General features: G+C 36.7%; 1 protein-coding gene across 4 annotated transcripts in view; it reads left to right on the top strand.

Annotated features, from left to right (window-relative positions):
- The window catches only part of PANK1 (pantothenate kinase 1), a 53,313-nt gene extending 40,441 nt beyond the window's left edge, over positions 1-12,872 (top strand). For all 4 annotated transcript variants that reach the window (XM_019631880.1, XM_019631882.1, XM_019631883.1 and 1 more), the window contains 4 exons: positions 1,641-1,817; positions 2,314-2,437; positions 6,666-6,791; positions 11,369-12,872. In XM_019631880.1, the coding sequence (XP_019487425.1) occupies positions 1,641-1,817; positions 2,314-2,437; positions 6,666-6,791; positions 11,369-11,428 (487 nt within the window). In that variant the 3' untranslated portion in view covers positions 11,429-12,872. The remainder of the gene's footprint in view (positions 1-1,640; positions 1,818-2,313; positions 2,438-6,665; positions 6,792-11,368) is intronic.
- Positions 12,873-14,416: the final 1,544 nt, after the last annotated feature.

Here is a 14,416-nt window from a genome sequence, read left to right as displayed (position 1 = left end):
TTTACCCTAAATTTTCTTTTTTTAATTTAAGTTAAAAATAACCTTAATCTCAACTTGAATTTTCTCTTAGAATTAGGAGTCGATAACAACACATAGGGGCTTCCCAGGGCTAACGGCTCTTGGAGCTTCAGAACAAAGTGATGTGAGCAATTTATGCCTCCACATTTATTCTTCTACATTTATTCCTCTCCATGATAAATAGTAAAATCCATGGTCATGTCAGTGCTCCTTGTCCTGCTCGGAGTTCACTGGTGAGAGCTCTACTTTGAATCTGCTTTGCTTTTCCTTGGGTAACTTTGATATTAATACACAATTGAGTTTATTCTCAACTACCTTAACAAGTTTCTAATTTTGTCTAAAAAGGCTCTTTTAGAGGAATGTCCTCCCAAGCAACTGAAAGCTTTTTAAAACATAGTTTGAGCCTTGGAACCATTTTATGACCTTTGTTATTATTTTTGACTCTTGGTAGTAAGTCAAATATTAATAACCCTTTCCAGAGTCTACTAGAAAAACATATAATATGAGACCAATTATTGGTTTCCTTTCAGAAATTTCCAAGGAGGCTAAATGAGATTATTTCTGCTGTAGGAGTGAGGTCGGGTGAAAGAGACAGCATTGGGGCTGCCTATTCCTGATGGAGTCCTAGGTCAGTCCTAGGTCAGTCCTAGGTCATTACAGAGTTTGGCTCCGTAGATATGAACTGTGCTTCATGTACACATAGTGTCTTTTTCTCAGTATTTGTATTCCAAATATATATATAGCAAAAAAAATGTATACACATTTTAAGAAAGGAAAAACTATTAAAATTGTAATAATCTATACCGAAAACAAAAGATGAATACAAGTCATGTTTGACTTCTGCAATTACAAGAGGTGCTCAAAGTGGTTACCATCAGCGTCCAGACACTTCTGATTATAGCGAACTACTGCTTGAGCAACGTTGACCAAAGTGTCCACTTGTGTACATTTTTTTGGCATCTCCAATGTGTGTGCCTGTGCGTGTGTGTGTGTGTATATATATATGTACATATATAGAGAGATAGATATTGGGGGTGCCAGTGTATACACATGACTTGTATTCATCTTTTGTTATCGGTATATATTATTACCATTTTAATACAGTTTTTTCCTTTCTTAAAATGTGTATACGTACTTTTGGCACTCTCTGTGTGTGTATAACACATACATAGTTATAGTTATATATAGTTATATATAGCTATATATATATTCTTTTTAGATATATAGCAATCATTTCTATGATTATTTGCTGCTTTCAGACAACCCAAATAAGAGCAATCATGATTTGGCCCCATTTCATAGGTGAGAAGACTGAATGAAATAACAGGTTAGTGTATAGCTGAAGGTCTCACAACAGAAATCAGTGGACGTCCCTCTCTGGTTTTGCTCTTAAATTCAGGGGCATGTTTTCCTTGAGGTTTCTTCTTAGTCTCAGGCCTCATTTTTAATCTGATCTACCCTAAAGCTCTTTGACACCCTACCCTAGCACAGCACTTTACTTCGAGTGCCCCTTTGTTTTTCTTCTGTTTTTATTAACCCAGATTAGTGGTCTTGCTGTAGTTGGGGACTTGGATGGGATCTATTTCAGTAACTTTAAAAAATAAACCTTATTGTTCCTTTAGTATTGGAGGTGGAACATTCCTAGGCCTATGTTGCTTGCTGACTGGTTGTGAGACCTTTGAAGAAGCTCTGGAAATGGCAGCTAAAGGCGACAGCACCAATGTTGATAAGCTGGTGAAGGACATTTACGGAGGCGACTATGAACGATTTGGCCTTCAAGGATCCGCTGTAGCATCAAGGTAGAGATGAAGTAGCTTGGAGCAGTAGTGATTAAACACAAGGCAGCCTCTCCACCCTGGCTCTCCATTCAGTTATTTTTAAAAATCTTAACCCACCACCAGCCTGGTGCAAGTATCTATGGGGTCGGAGCTCAGACTCAATCTCCTGCCCTTGATGAAGCACTGAGATGTTTATTGATGCAGGTGCTTAAAATAGGGCAGCTTTGAAAGAAGGTTCTGGAAAACTTGTGACAGTTTCCCCTGTCTCATTTTTGTTCAGATATCTAGAGACATTAAAAAAATCCCCTCCCCCCCCATTAATAACCATGCTATTTTGTCCCTATTAAGGGCAGCCAACCATTCATATTGTAATCCTGTCTGCTTGTAAACCATGGCGGTAGAATCGGGTCACTTGAGTTTGAACAGTTATTCAGACAGCTTTCCATGGTACTTTTGTGGAAACATGGAGTATGCCTGAGGATGATTTTGAACACTCTCGCTAATATTTCCAACATAGCTTTGGCAACATGATGAGTAAGGAAAAGCGAGATTCCATCAGCAAGGAAGACCTCGCCCGAGCCACACTGGTCACCATCACCAACAACATTGGCTCCATTGCTCGGATGTGTGCGCTGAATGAGGTAAGGCCCTAGCCCAGGGAAAGCCACGTGCCATTCATCCACATCGCTTTGGCAGTGCAATAACTGACCCTTACAAAACTGCAGGTCCTTGGGAAACCTGCCCTTTGTTGTAGTCACACTCTGTAAAACGGGACAGCTGTGTGTCAGGGAGGAGGATGAATATGTGTATTCTTTATAAGTAGGCACTGGGTGATAAATAAAACCATCCAACCTTGGAAGAAACATGGTAAAATTATAACCCATGCCACAGCAGCCTCTCTAATCATCCTTTTTACCATGTGCCTGTTGAAGTGTAAGGAAAAGCTCTGTGTATCCTTGCAAATATTTTGGGGTGACACGCGCCACTTGCTATATTCGATATTCTCTTTGCTTTCAGCTTCTTTACAGTGTTGCCTTGTGGCATGGAGTTCAAGCAGCATTGTACAGGGCTATCAAAGCACAGAGAGCTTGCTACAGCTGAGGCCAGCCAGAGCTCCAGGCACAAGAGGGGTGGAGCTGGCAACAGACAAAGCTTTGGTAACAGGCTTTGAATTGTTGCTAAATTCCTTTGAAAAAAAATGGAACCCTTTTCTGAAATGCAAGATGTGTAAACACAGCTTTCACTGAGCTGTGTTAGGAAGACAAGAAAGAGGATTAGTAGAAGTATGAAAGAATCATGGAAGCATCAGTAATAGTTTTTTAAAATATCATTTTAATAGAAATATGATATACATGCAGAAGGGGGCTCATCATAAGTGTGAATTTTCACACACACACACACACCTACACCTGTGTAGCCACCACTCAGGCCAAGAACTAGAACATTATAGGTACTTCAGAAACCCCCCTCGAACCCCCTTTTAGTTGAATAGTGGAGTGTTAAACAGGGTAGGAAGCCGTCTTTATGATACGTGGGTGCCAGCCCTGCCTTTGAGCTCTGGGGTTACCAGAGAGACACCTTCTGTTCACGATATTGAGGAGACTATGTCACTGGCCTGTTGATCAGGGTCATACTTTTTGTAAGCTCCCATTTCAGACGGAGTTTAAATGTGAGGCTGATATCCAGGTGAAAAAGTGTGTTATGGATACATGCCCTTTCAAAGTCCATTTCAGTCATGGGACTCACTAACAGAATTTTTTTTTTTTTGACATTAACCTTTAAAGAGAGTTTTTCCACATAGCCAAACAATCCCTAAAACTAATATGTGTTTAGTTGGCTGTACTCATGGACTCTCAAAGGTCAATTTGATGGAAATAGAGCAATAGACCTTTCCCCTGCTTTCCACAGAGTGTGAGTGAGCCAGCAGGTCTTTTTCCAGGTATCGTAATCACTTTAGGGAAAGGACAACTGATTTTATTTTTAACTTTTTATTTCAATTTCAGTACCATTTATTTATTACCACAGCAAAAGTGGCTATTTGAAAGTATAGCTTGAGTAACTATTTTAGGGGTTTCTGTAGAGTTGAATGAATGAGAGGAATCACCGATCCCCTTGGGCAAGGGCTCTGTTAGCTGGCGTCCCGCCAGTGCAAGCTCCCTGTGGATACAAGGGGTCTGGCAACACCACATTTCCCATGATGCAAATTCTTCAGCCATGGTTTTGCTCCCTGGAGTCACTGATTAGAGAACCTTTGATTTCAGCCACCTGTGCTGAATCTAACATATTTTTGTTACGGTTATTAGAATGCTATGAAATGCTGCTCTATCAACTTACGTATTTTTTATTCATTTTTGAAGAGAGAATAATACAAACACATAACACAGAGTTCTGAAGACACCAGAAGGGTATACAGCGAAGTGAGTTACCATGTCCACCTCTGGCCCTCAATGTTAACCTCACTAGAGGCAGCCATTGTTTTTAGGCTTTTTTGTTTGTTTGTTTTTAGTCTATATTGTATGCAATATGGGATAAACAGGTCTTTCCAAAGGGAGCAAACTCTATGTAACTCTTTTTTTTTAAACAACAGTTTTATTGAGATATAATCACATGCCGTGCCATTCATCTTCTACATAGGATTCTACATCTTGCTTGGTTGTTTGTTTATCAACTTTTTTTTTTTTTTTTGTTAATCAACTTTTTATTAAATTGGTAAACATACATAAAGGAGAGAGAAGAGTATAAAGAACCTCCATATAGTCATCAACCCCGACAACAATTGTTAAGATTTTTGCCATGTCTGCTTTCTCTGTCTCTGTTTTCTTTCTCCTCTTTTTTTTTTTTTGCTAAAATATTAGAAAGCAAATCCCAGACATGGTATCAGTCTACCCTACATATTTCAATATGCACTTCTGGAAATATTGCTTCTTGCTTTGTTGCATGATAATACATCTTGAATTTGTTCACATAGGTATATTTAGAAATGCTGTTTTTTAATAGCCATATAGCATCTTAACATGTAGGTATGCTATTCTTGATTTGATTGATTTCCTAATGGTATTTAGGTTCTTCTAGACCTTGCTATTATTAAAAAATCTATAGTATATTCATACAGTTCACACACACACAGACACACATACGTATCATAACACATACATCATTTTGCATACATATTGCTATATCTAGAGGTTAAATTCATAGAAGGGAAATTGCTGAGTCAAAGGATATTGTTTTTGATAGATAATTATAAAGTTCCCTCCACTGACGTGGTTCTAATTAATTTCCCACCATCAGAGTACAAGATTCTCCATGGAATGTTATCAAACCTTTTTTTTTTTTTAATAAGAAATGCTACCTTATTTTGGTTTTAATTTGTATCTTATTGTAAGTGAAGCTGAGTATTTTATCTATTTAATAGCTATTAGTATTTCCCCTTTTGTGTGTCAACTATAAATACTGTTCACCCATTTTTCTATTGAATTGTTGGCCTTTTTCTTATTGATTTGTAGGTAACATCCATGTTATGTTAAATGTACTGACAATATTTTCTGTTTATTGCTTTTCATTTGGATTTATTCATGGTGATGTTTTTCCCTGAATAAATATTTGATTTTTTTGAAGTAAATGTATCAGTCTTTTTAATGGATTCTGAGTATTATACCTTTTCTACTTCAACATTATTTTTGAAAAGAATTCTATAATGTTTTCCTCCAGTCTTTTTCTTTTCTTTTTATTTTTTTTTAACATTTATATCTTTGACCCACCTGGAATTTCTTTCAAATAAGGAATGTCCATTGGCTTTTAATGCCACAGCTATTCCTTCTGCCTTTCTGCCAGAGTAATGCAGGACTGGAGCTTTAAGCAAATCCTACCTTGGACTCCTTTGTTTTGGGGGAAAAGGCAAAAAGTCTAAAATTAATTAAACTCCCCTTAAATCTGATTTTCTTACTTGGAATGTTCCTTGCCACCTCTCAGTCTGGGTGGTTTGTGGCTACAGTTTTTATTTGTGGAAACTTATTAATACCACCTCCCACCCCTGTACCCAAGGAAATTTTTCACAGTGGTATGGGCTCATGAACATGCATTGTTAAAACTTGAGACAGTTAAGAGACAATGTTCCCAGACCTGGTGACTCTCAATAGACTGAACAGAAAATAATGCCAGACTCCAAGACTCCCTTCTCTTTGATATGAGTGACCATAGCAACTGGCTCTGTGAGTGAGCAGCCTCTGCATGGTAGACAGGCTGGGCTCAGTGTTAAGTGTGTGTTCAGAATGCAAATCGGTATCCATGGCAATAAAAATATAAGTGTATTTTTCATTACCATATTTTAACCATATGTTGACCAAACGGTATCCTACCATATATTTTAGAGGTAGAGAACTGGGCATTGTTTTTTTCTGTATTTCCAGTTTTGGGCACAGAGCAAACTGGGCAAACACATTAGATGAATAACCCATACCATGGTCATTTTATTTATGAATTAGTTATAATAATATTTTATAATTGGAAGTTAGGGGGATTGAAGGCATGCACAAGCAAATTTAGCTGAACTTGAACTCCAGTTACAATTTTATATGTGAATGTTGTGAGTGGAATCTCTTATCAGACCTAGGGCAACCTAACATAATACCTGCAGATAAGGCCAATGTCAGTCTCTGCGTCGTCCAACCAAAATCTCACCCTCCTGTTCTTGTGGAATGCACTATGAGATTTGTTTGACTTCATCTTGGAAATTCTGAAGTAATTCCATTTAAGAAAAAAATTATTCTGCAAGGTCCTGGGAGTATAGTGATGCACAGAACATTGGGTCTTTGCTAAATGCTATTTTTATGCCATGGTTCAATTGTTTTTCTTTAATTTTTTTCCCAGAATATTGACAGAGTTGTGTTTGCTGGGAATTTTCTCAGAATCAATATGGTCTCCATGAAGCTGCTAGCATATGCCATGGATTTTTGGTCCAAAGGACAACTAAAAGCTCTGTTTTTGGAACATGAGGTAGGTTGAGCTTGTGTGGACTTAATTGCCCTATGTGGAAGCTTTTTGGGTTGTGTACCATATGAGTGGGTCCCTCAGTTTGCATTTATGCAGAGGATAAGGAAGAACAATATATAAACGGAAGTTTTCTTATCCAGCAATTCAGACTGGTAGTTGGTTAATAACAACAACAAAAAAAAATCTGTTAAAATGCATAGTCATTAAAAAATATCTCCCTGCTTTAACCATTTTATTTTAACAAATATATATATATATGTTCATTGACTCACCAATTTTTGATATTGGACCAAGGCCTGTTTTTGAACATGGGTTCTGCTGATTGTAGCTCTGTAGTTGTGTTTTGTTTTATTTTCATAATTTTTTTCATATTATGCACCTTCTTTGATTTCTGGTTGTTTCTTTAAAGTGGATCAAGAAGTTAAAGATACTTGGGAAGCAATTTGCTTGCAGAATCATAGATTTCCCCCTCAATCTTTCATATGTGGCACCCACCTAAATAGAGAGCAATGATTTGTGACTACCTTTTTCAATCTTGTTTTGTTTTCTTTCCAGTTTTATTGAAATAAAATTGACATATAACATTATATCAGTTTTAGGTATACAACATAGTGATTTGATATATGTATATATTGCAAAATGGTTACCACAGTAAGTTTAGTTATCATCCATTACCACGTTACAAAGATTTTTATTTTCCTTATGATGGGAAATTTTAAAATTTACTCACGTAGCAACTTTCAGTATTAAATATTGGGTCGTAGGAAAAGTCATGATGCATGTTTGCAACAGATGGCACTAGTTCATTTTTGGAAGTACTAGAGTCATTCGCATCTATGTTATTGCTATGTCATTTGACAGCTGACAGTACTAGCTTCATTCTGAAAAAAAATTGAGCAAGTTGGCTGTGTGTTGGAGATTTTACAACAAGTTGAAAATGGAAGATCAAACTGTGCATTTTTGCCATATTTTACTGTTTTACTTCCATAAAGGGAAGAACGCACATCAAGCTTGTGAAATGTTGCATAAAATTTATGGTGACAATGCTCTACAAGAACTTCAGTGTCAACAATGGTTCACGAAATTCCTTGCTGGTGATTTTGATCTTAATGATGCTCTTCGGTCAGGGATGCCCACTGAGTGGGTTGATGACAACAAAATACAGTCATTGATCGAGTCAAACCCACGTTACATGACACAAGAGATTGCAGAAACGTTGAACATCCATCATTCAAGCATTCATGACCACCTGAAAAAGCTGGGATATGTAAGCAAGCTTGATATTTGGCTTTCACATGAACTCAAGTTCATTTGATGGCGCGTATAAACATCTGCAATATGCTCATTAAACCTGAGGAAAACGATCCTTTTTTGAAGCTACTGATAATTGGTGATGACAATTGGCTTGTTTACAACAATGTGGTGTGCAAATGGTCTTGGTCCCGATGTAACAATTCACCTCAAATGACATCGAAAGCAGACATTCATTAGAGGAAGGTTATGCTCTCAGTGTGGTGGGATTTTAAAGGTGTTGTGTTTTTCAAGCTCTTACAAAGGAACCAAACAATCAATTTGAGTGTACTGTAAGCAATTGGACAGTTCGAACGAATCCATCATCTAAAAACGTCCAGTTTGTTAATTGTAAAGGAGTTGTGTTCTATCACAACAACGCGAGACCACACACAAGTTTGATCACCCGTCAAAAATTACTGGAGCTTGGTTGGGATGTGTTGCCACACCCACCATACTCGCCTGACCTTGCGCCATCAGATTTCTACTTGTTTTGCTCTCTTCAAAACTCCTTGCATTGTATAACATTCAATGCAGAAGAAGCTGTAAATCAGCACTTTGTTAAGTTTTTCGCAAATAAAGACAGGTCCTTCTATGAACAAGGAATTATGAAGCTCACTGAATGATGGCAAAAGGTTATCAAACAAAACAGTCAGTATATAATTGATTGATCTTTGTTCTTTATATAAATAAATGACCTTTGAAAAACAGATAAAATATGTCATGACTTTTCCGACAACCCAATACCTTTTTCAATATTTTTCAAGAATTTAACTGGATTTTCATAGAAGTGATAATTCATTTTATACTCTTTTTTTCTTGGTTGAGTTGGTATATAATTAAATTAGATTATTACACAAACAATGAAACTCATAAAGAAATTTGAGGATAAACACAGCTGACTTTTGGCAAGGAAACAACTCAACTGGTGAGAGCAGAAATTCTTGGCCTACTAAGAGTAGCCTGGTACCCTTGAGAGAGACTGGTTTCCCTGTTTACAGAAGAAATGGAGAGTGTTGGTCAATTCAGAGTCCCTTATATCAAGTTTCTACACTAATAGAAATCAGACATTTCTAAGAGTGTTTTGGGGGGCCCTTCTCCCTTCCCACCTCCTCTATCTCTCCTCCCCCTTTAAATTCAGTTCTACAGAGAGCAGCTATTTATGACAGCAGGCACCTCATCCCTTAGGTATATCACAGCAGGAAAAACTGGTATAAATTATAAATTTCAGTTGCTAACTATTGTGCCATTTTTCTCATTGCCAAACTGAGTTATTTATTTGATTTTAAAATCTTATTATTTATTTATTTATTTGTTTGTTTGTTTGTTTATTTAGCTGAGCCATCCTACCACCTGTTGGCAGCTCAGCGGCACCTCAGCTCAGGCTGGGAATTGAACTGCTGTTGCTCAGAGCTCAAACTCCTGAGTGAGCTCTTAATCAACTGAGCCACTCGGCTGGCCCCTGAGTTATTTATTTGAAAAGGTGCTGATATATTTATAAATTATTTAGAGCTCTCTAAGCCCATATTTTGTTTTTGTTAAAGCCTAAAACAATAGGAATTTAAATAGCAAAATAGATAAGGCCCAGTGATAGAAATTAATACTAAAGAAAGCCCATATATATATATATATATATATATATATATATATATATATATATATATTTTTTTTTTTTTAAAGAAAACTTAAGGCTTAGAGTGATACAACTTTTGGCGGGTGAGGGAATAGAGTTTCAGAATTTTCACCCCGTCCCTTAACCAGAGCAGCTCCCTTTTTTATCTGTTTATTTATCTATTTTTCTCATAAGATTTTGTTTGGAAAAGAAAAAAAAGCAGCTTAGCTTTAAAAAAAAATAGTTAAAATGAAAACCACCATTCTAGCCCAGCTAGTGTTGTCATATTTAGTGATTAAAAATACAGAACACAGTTATTTTATCTGGCATTTATGTATGTTTTATCTGGCAACTCCAAGTCCAGATTCTCTTGAACTAAGGCAGAAAACAAACCCTGGAAGCCGACAGGGACTAAAAGCCATCTGCAGGGGCACACCGGTAGTTAATGGATGATGAGATAGTGAATAAGATCCAATGTTTTGGGGAAACCCACTTCTGTGGGTAAAAATGCATGTCACCTTGTACAGTCCTGGGCCTCTGCTGACTATGGCTTTGGTTTGTTACTGCTTATCGTAACTCAAGTCTCTATGGCCAATGAAAGTGGAGAGTTTTTATAACCTCTTGGAGGTATCTCTCGGAAAATTCTCTACTCTCTTAAGTTCACTCCGACTTAGGAAGGCCTTACTGGGGATACCATGGAGAGAGAACTTTAGGGAGGCTCTGGTATGGTTGGCTTTCCTGCCCTGCCGCAGGAGTCCTCATTCAGCCTGTCAGTCATTCATATTAGTGAGCATCTCCTAAGAGACGTAGTCTAGCCGAGCAGTGATGAGCACAGCCTCTAACTGAGCTGGGAGGCTTTTTACAATGAAATGACTCTATCTTTCCCTCTCTTTTTTAGCATTTGTAAAATATGGTATATTATTATAGCATGTCTTCTAAAGTTATTGTGAAGATTCAATGAGTAAGCCCACGGAAAGTGCTTAGAACAATTTCTAGCATATAGTGAGCCATTAATAAACGTTAGCTGACAGCAGCAGAGGTTTCTGTAGCAACTGTCGAGCCAGGCATTTACCAGTAGAGTGGAGTCTCTTGCTTTTTGGAAACAAGGCTCTCCAAAAATTTCTGTTGTTCAGTTCCCTTCATTTTCACAGAAACATGGGCTTTTCTTTTACAGATGAGCAAAGTGACGCCTCAAGCTACGTTAGATGCCTTTCCAAGATCTACTGAGGGAAGCTTACAGTTCTTCCCTGTGAGACATTGCCACTTGGAAGTCAGATAGATTTGGGGTTGAGCTCTGGCACAAGTCATGTAACTCTGAAAGGGTCATTTATTACCTTCCACTTTTCGTCTGTGAAATGGGGGTAACAATATACATTTTGCTATGGCAAGAATTAAAAGGAAATACTTATAATAGTAACAATATGCAACACTTATATAGCACACACTAAGTGCCATTTTCCTAAGCACTTTACATCAGTTAACTTATTTTATATATATATATATAAACAAATATTCGATGAGTTATTAGTATTATTATTCCACCATGTTTCATGGCAATTAAGGTTTTACATTTCTTTTTTTTACAACATTAGGGGGCAGCATTCCTAGAGTTATTAAAAATAATAGATACTTGGCTAAATTCAGAGATAACTATACAGTTTTCCCATTGTTTTTGTAGGGTTATTTTGGAGCTGTTGGAGCACTGTTAGAGCTGTTCAAAATGACTGATGACCAGTAGAGACGAGCCATAGATGGAGCCTTCGGTGAGAACAGAGACCTGAGAACTGCTGCTGGAGAAGGTGGACGGCACTGTGGGACGGAAGCCAAGCCATTCATTCATGGCAGACACACCTGCTGGATTTGTAAATAATTCAGAATCCTTCTAGCTGATCTTTTACTCTTGGGTCTTGAGCTTATGATTTAAAATGGGGAATACAAGAGTTTTTTCTGTATACTGTATTTTTAAAAAAACAAAAAAAAAATTTGTGCAGTGCGGCCAAACCTAACCAATTTTATGCGTTAACTTTGAAAAGTTGTACGATGTTTAAGAAGGACCTGAAATGTAAGTGCTGTTTATTTTTCTTCTGGGGTTTACTGATCAGTGTGGTGATTTTAAATTCATTTAGTAATTACTCTAGGAGATTTTACCTTGACTTATATTTTTCATGACGTTTCATGATTTGCTGTTGGTTTCAAATGAAACTACAAATCTGGCATGTTTTACTGTGAACACTATTTTGTTTGTTTACCTTTTTTGTCTTGGGTTTTTTGTTTTTTTTTCTGTTTGAATGTCTCATGGAAAAAGAGTCTTTCCCGCTGTGTCTGTCCTCCAATGAACTCCCTTCCCCGCCATACCTTCCTTTAATGTAATTGTTCATATTAAGCAAGGTGCTGTCCAACTCAGTATAAAGTTAAGCACGAGATCTAAAACTCTCAAAAGTGCCCTTGGAAGGGAAAACTCTGAATGTGCTCATGAGTTTGATGAGTCTGGTGGAAGTTGAAAATTATATGCAATTTTGTCTCATCCTTTATGAGTATACAGTGTTTTGTTGGATTTATGTTATGTTAGGTTATGTCAAATTGAAAGGTTCTGTGGTAAAATATCCTCATCCGTGCACAGACTGGCAACAAATCCTTGTGCAGGACATTGAAATGTACAGGGCAAAGTCTCCCAGTAGAGTAACTGTTCACATTGGGAGGTTTAGGAGAAGTCAGGTAGTAATATCTATTTGTTTTGTTCATGTATGTACTTAGGAGCTTTGTAACAAGGCACCTTAAATAATAATCAAGTGGATTTTTTTTCATTTGAGATATTTTAAACTAAAAACTGAATTTCAATCTCAGTTTCTCAAATTAAAAAAAAATTATCCTACTGATCTCTCTAGTTATATTCTTCTTTTTGAAAAATATCATTGGGACTGAGGGGCAACTTTCAAATGTCAATTTTGTACAAATATTGATACGCATGAGATCTAACGATTTAGAACTAATTAATCTTTTAAATAGAGCATATTATTGAAAGGGATTTTGAAAAGGCATATACTGCTCCATGATGAATCTTTCTTTCTCTGCCTTCTGAGCACCACCTTTAATTTCCATGTCTTCAAGTCTTCAAGAATTTGATGTTAATTGAAGTATTCACTTGTCTGGTTGAAATAAAGCCTGTTTCTGTTGTGATTTTTTTTTTTTTTAGTGTATATGTTATTTTCATTTCTTAATCTTCATGTTCATATACTCTACTTTTGTACCACAAAATGAGTGTATGTTGTATTTTTGCTAACTCTACATTTCATAATCTGAGGCTGTCACAAAAGTGTGGTCAAGTCCAAAACATTGTCTCTTCAATTGAAGCTGTAGCTCTAATGCAGGGATTTAAATATATATATATATATATGGTTTTATTGTTCTTGTACAACTGACTCCTCATTCCCAAAATATCACTACTATATTTGGTAATTCCAAAAGAGTTTCAAAATTTGGTCATCATGAATACATTTTATCAATTTATGCCTGGCTTGAAAAAAATTCAGGCAACTAAGATGTTCTTGAGAAAGATAAGTGTAAAAAAATCTACACATTATCTATGATAGTGCCTTTTTTGATTGTTCTTTTCTACCATTCCTACTCTCACCTGTCAGGGAATAGCACACCTTGGGGTCATGTTTCTGCAAAAGAAATCAGGGCAAGTTGGTGTGACTATATAATTTTTTAATTATCTGGAATCACTTGATCTCTTCTTACAAATGTTTAAAACATTGGTTTAGCTGAGAAAATAAATTATTCCATTATACAATATCAGTTAAATGTTGGCTACATATAGCCAGTCTTTCTTTTAACGTTTATTAAATTTATTGGGGTGACATTGGTTAGTAAAGTTATACAGGTTCCAAGCATTCATTTTCATAATACATCACCTATGTATTGCATTGTGTATTCACCACCCAGAGTCAGTTTTCCTTCCATCACCATACTCGTATATTTGACCCCCTTTAGCCAGCCTTTTTTCCACAGCAAGGGACTTATAGCCTGAGAATTTTTACATTTACTTGAATTACAGGAACTTTCCTTTGGCTCAACATCACAAAGAAATGTGGGAAGACTGAAGAATTTTTGTCTTGAACTATATGAAGTCAGGATGGTTCAGAGAATGGCTTTTGATTGCCAGACAGCTTCGGTTTGGATCCGGCTCAGCCATTCACCAGCTGTGCGGGCAAGTTACCAACCTTCTCACTAAGTCCTAGTTTCCTTACTCATAAAATGGGACAAATAGTAATTTTTACCTCCATATGCAAAGAGACTAGCACAAGGGCTAACACATAGTAAATGCTTTGTTGATGTTAGCTGTACTGAAAATAGATGTTTTAAATGAATGCATTAAAGCAGTGATTTCTAACCACCTGGAATGTGGGGAACCCATTTTAGCAGAGATACATCACAGATATCCATATGCTGGTATATGTCTACAGTTCATGTCCACAATTCCAAAATCCCAAACTCTTCAAATTTATCTTAATTGTTCACTTGACAGAAATAGTTGACTTGAGCATTATTTATCACACTTTGTAGGACTCTTCACATGTTTTGTTGCAAAGCTATTAATGTGTTTGATACAGGGTACTGCTCCAGACCCTACTAGGGGTGTTAAGTAGTGAACACTTCTGAATTTTGAAATAACATCTGGTCCCAGGAGTGTCAGATCAAGGGATTGAGGAAATATAGTTGTATT

This window comes from Hipposideros armiger, unplaced genomic scaffold (assembly GCF_001890085.2).
Source record: "Hipposideros armiger isolate ML-2016 unplaced genomic scaffold, ASM189008v1 scaffold_1051, whole genome shotgun sequence".
Classification (NCBI taxonomy): domain Eukaryota; kingdom Metazoa; phylum Chordata; class Mammalia; order Chiroptera; family Hipposideridae; genus Hipposideros; species Hipposideros armiger.
The sequence above is the reverse complement of the archived record's forward strand: the minus strand, read 5'-3'. Positions and strand labels throughout refer to the sequence as shown.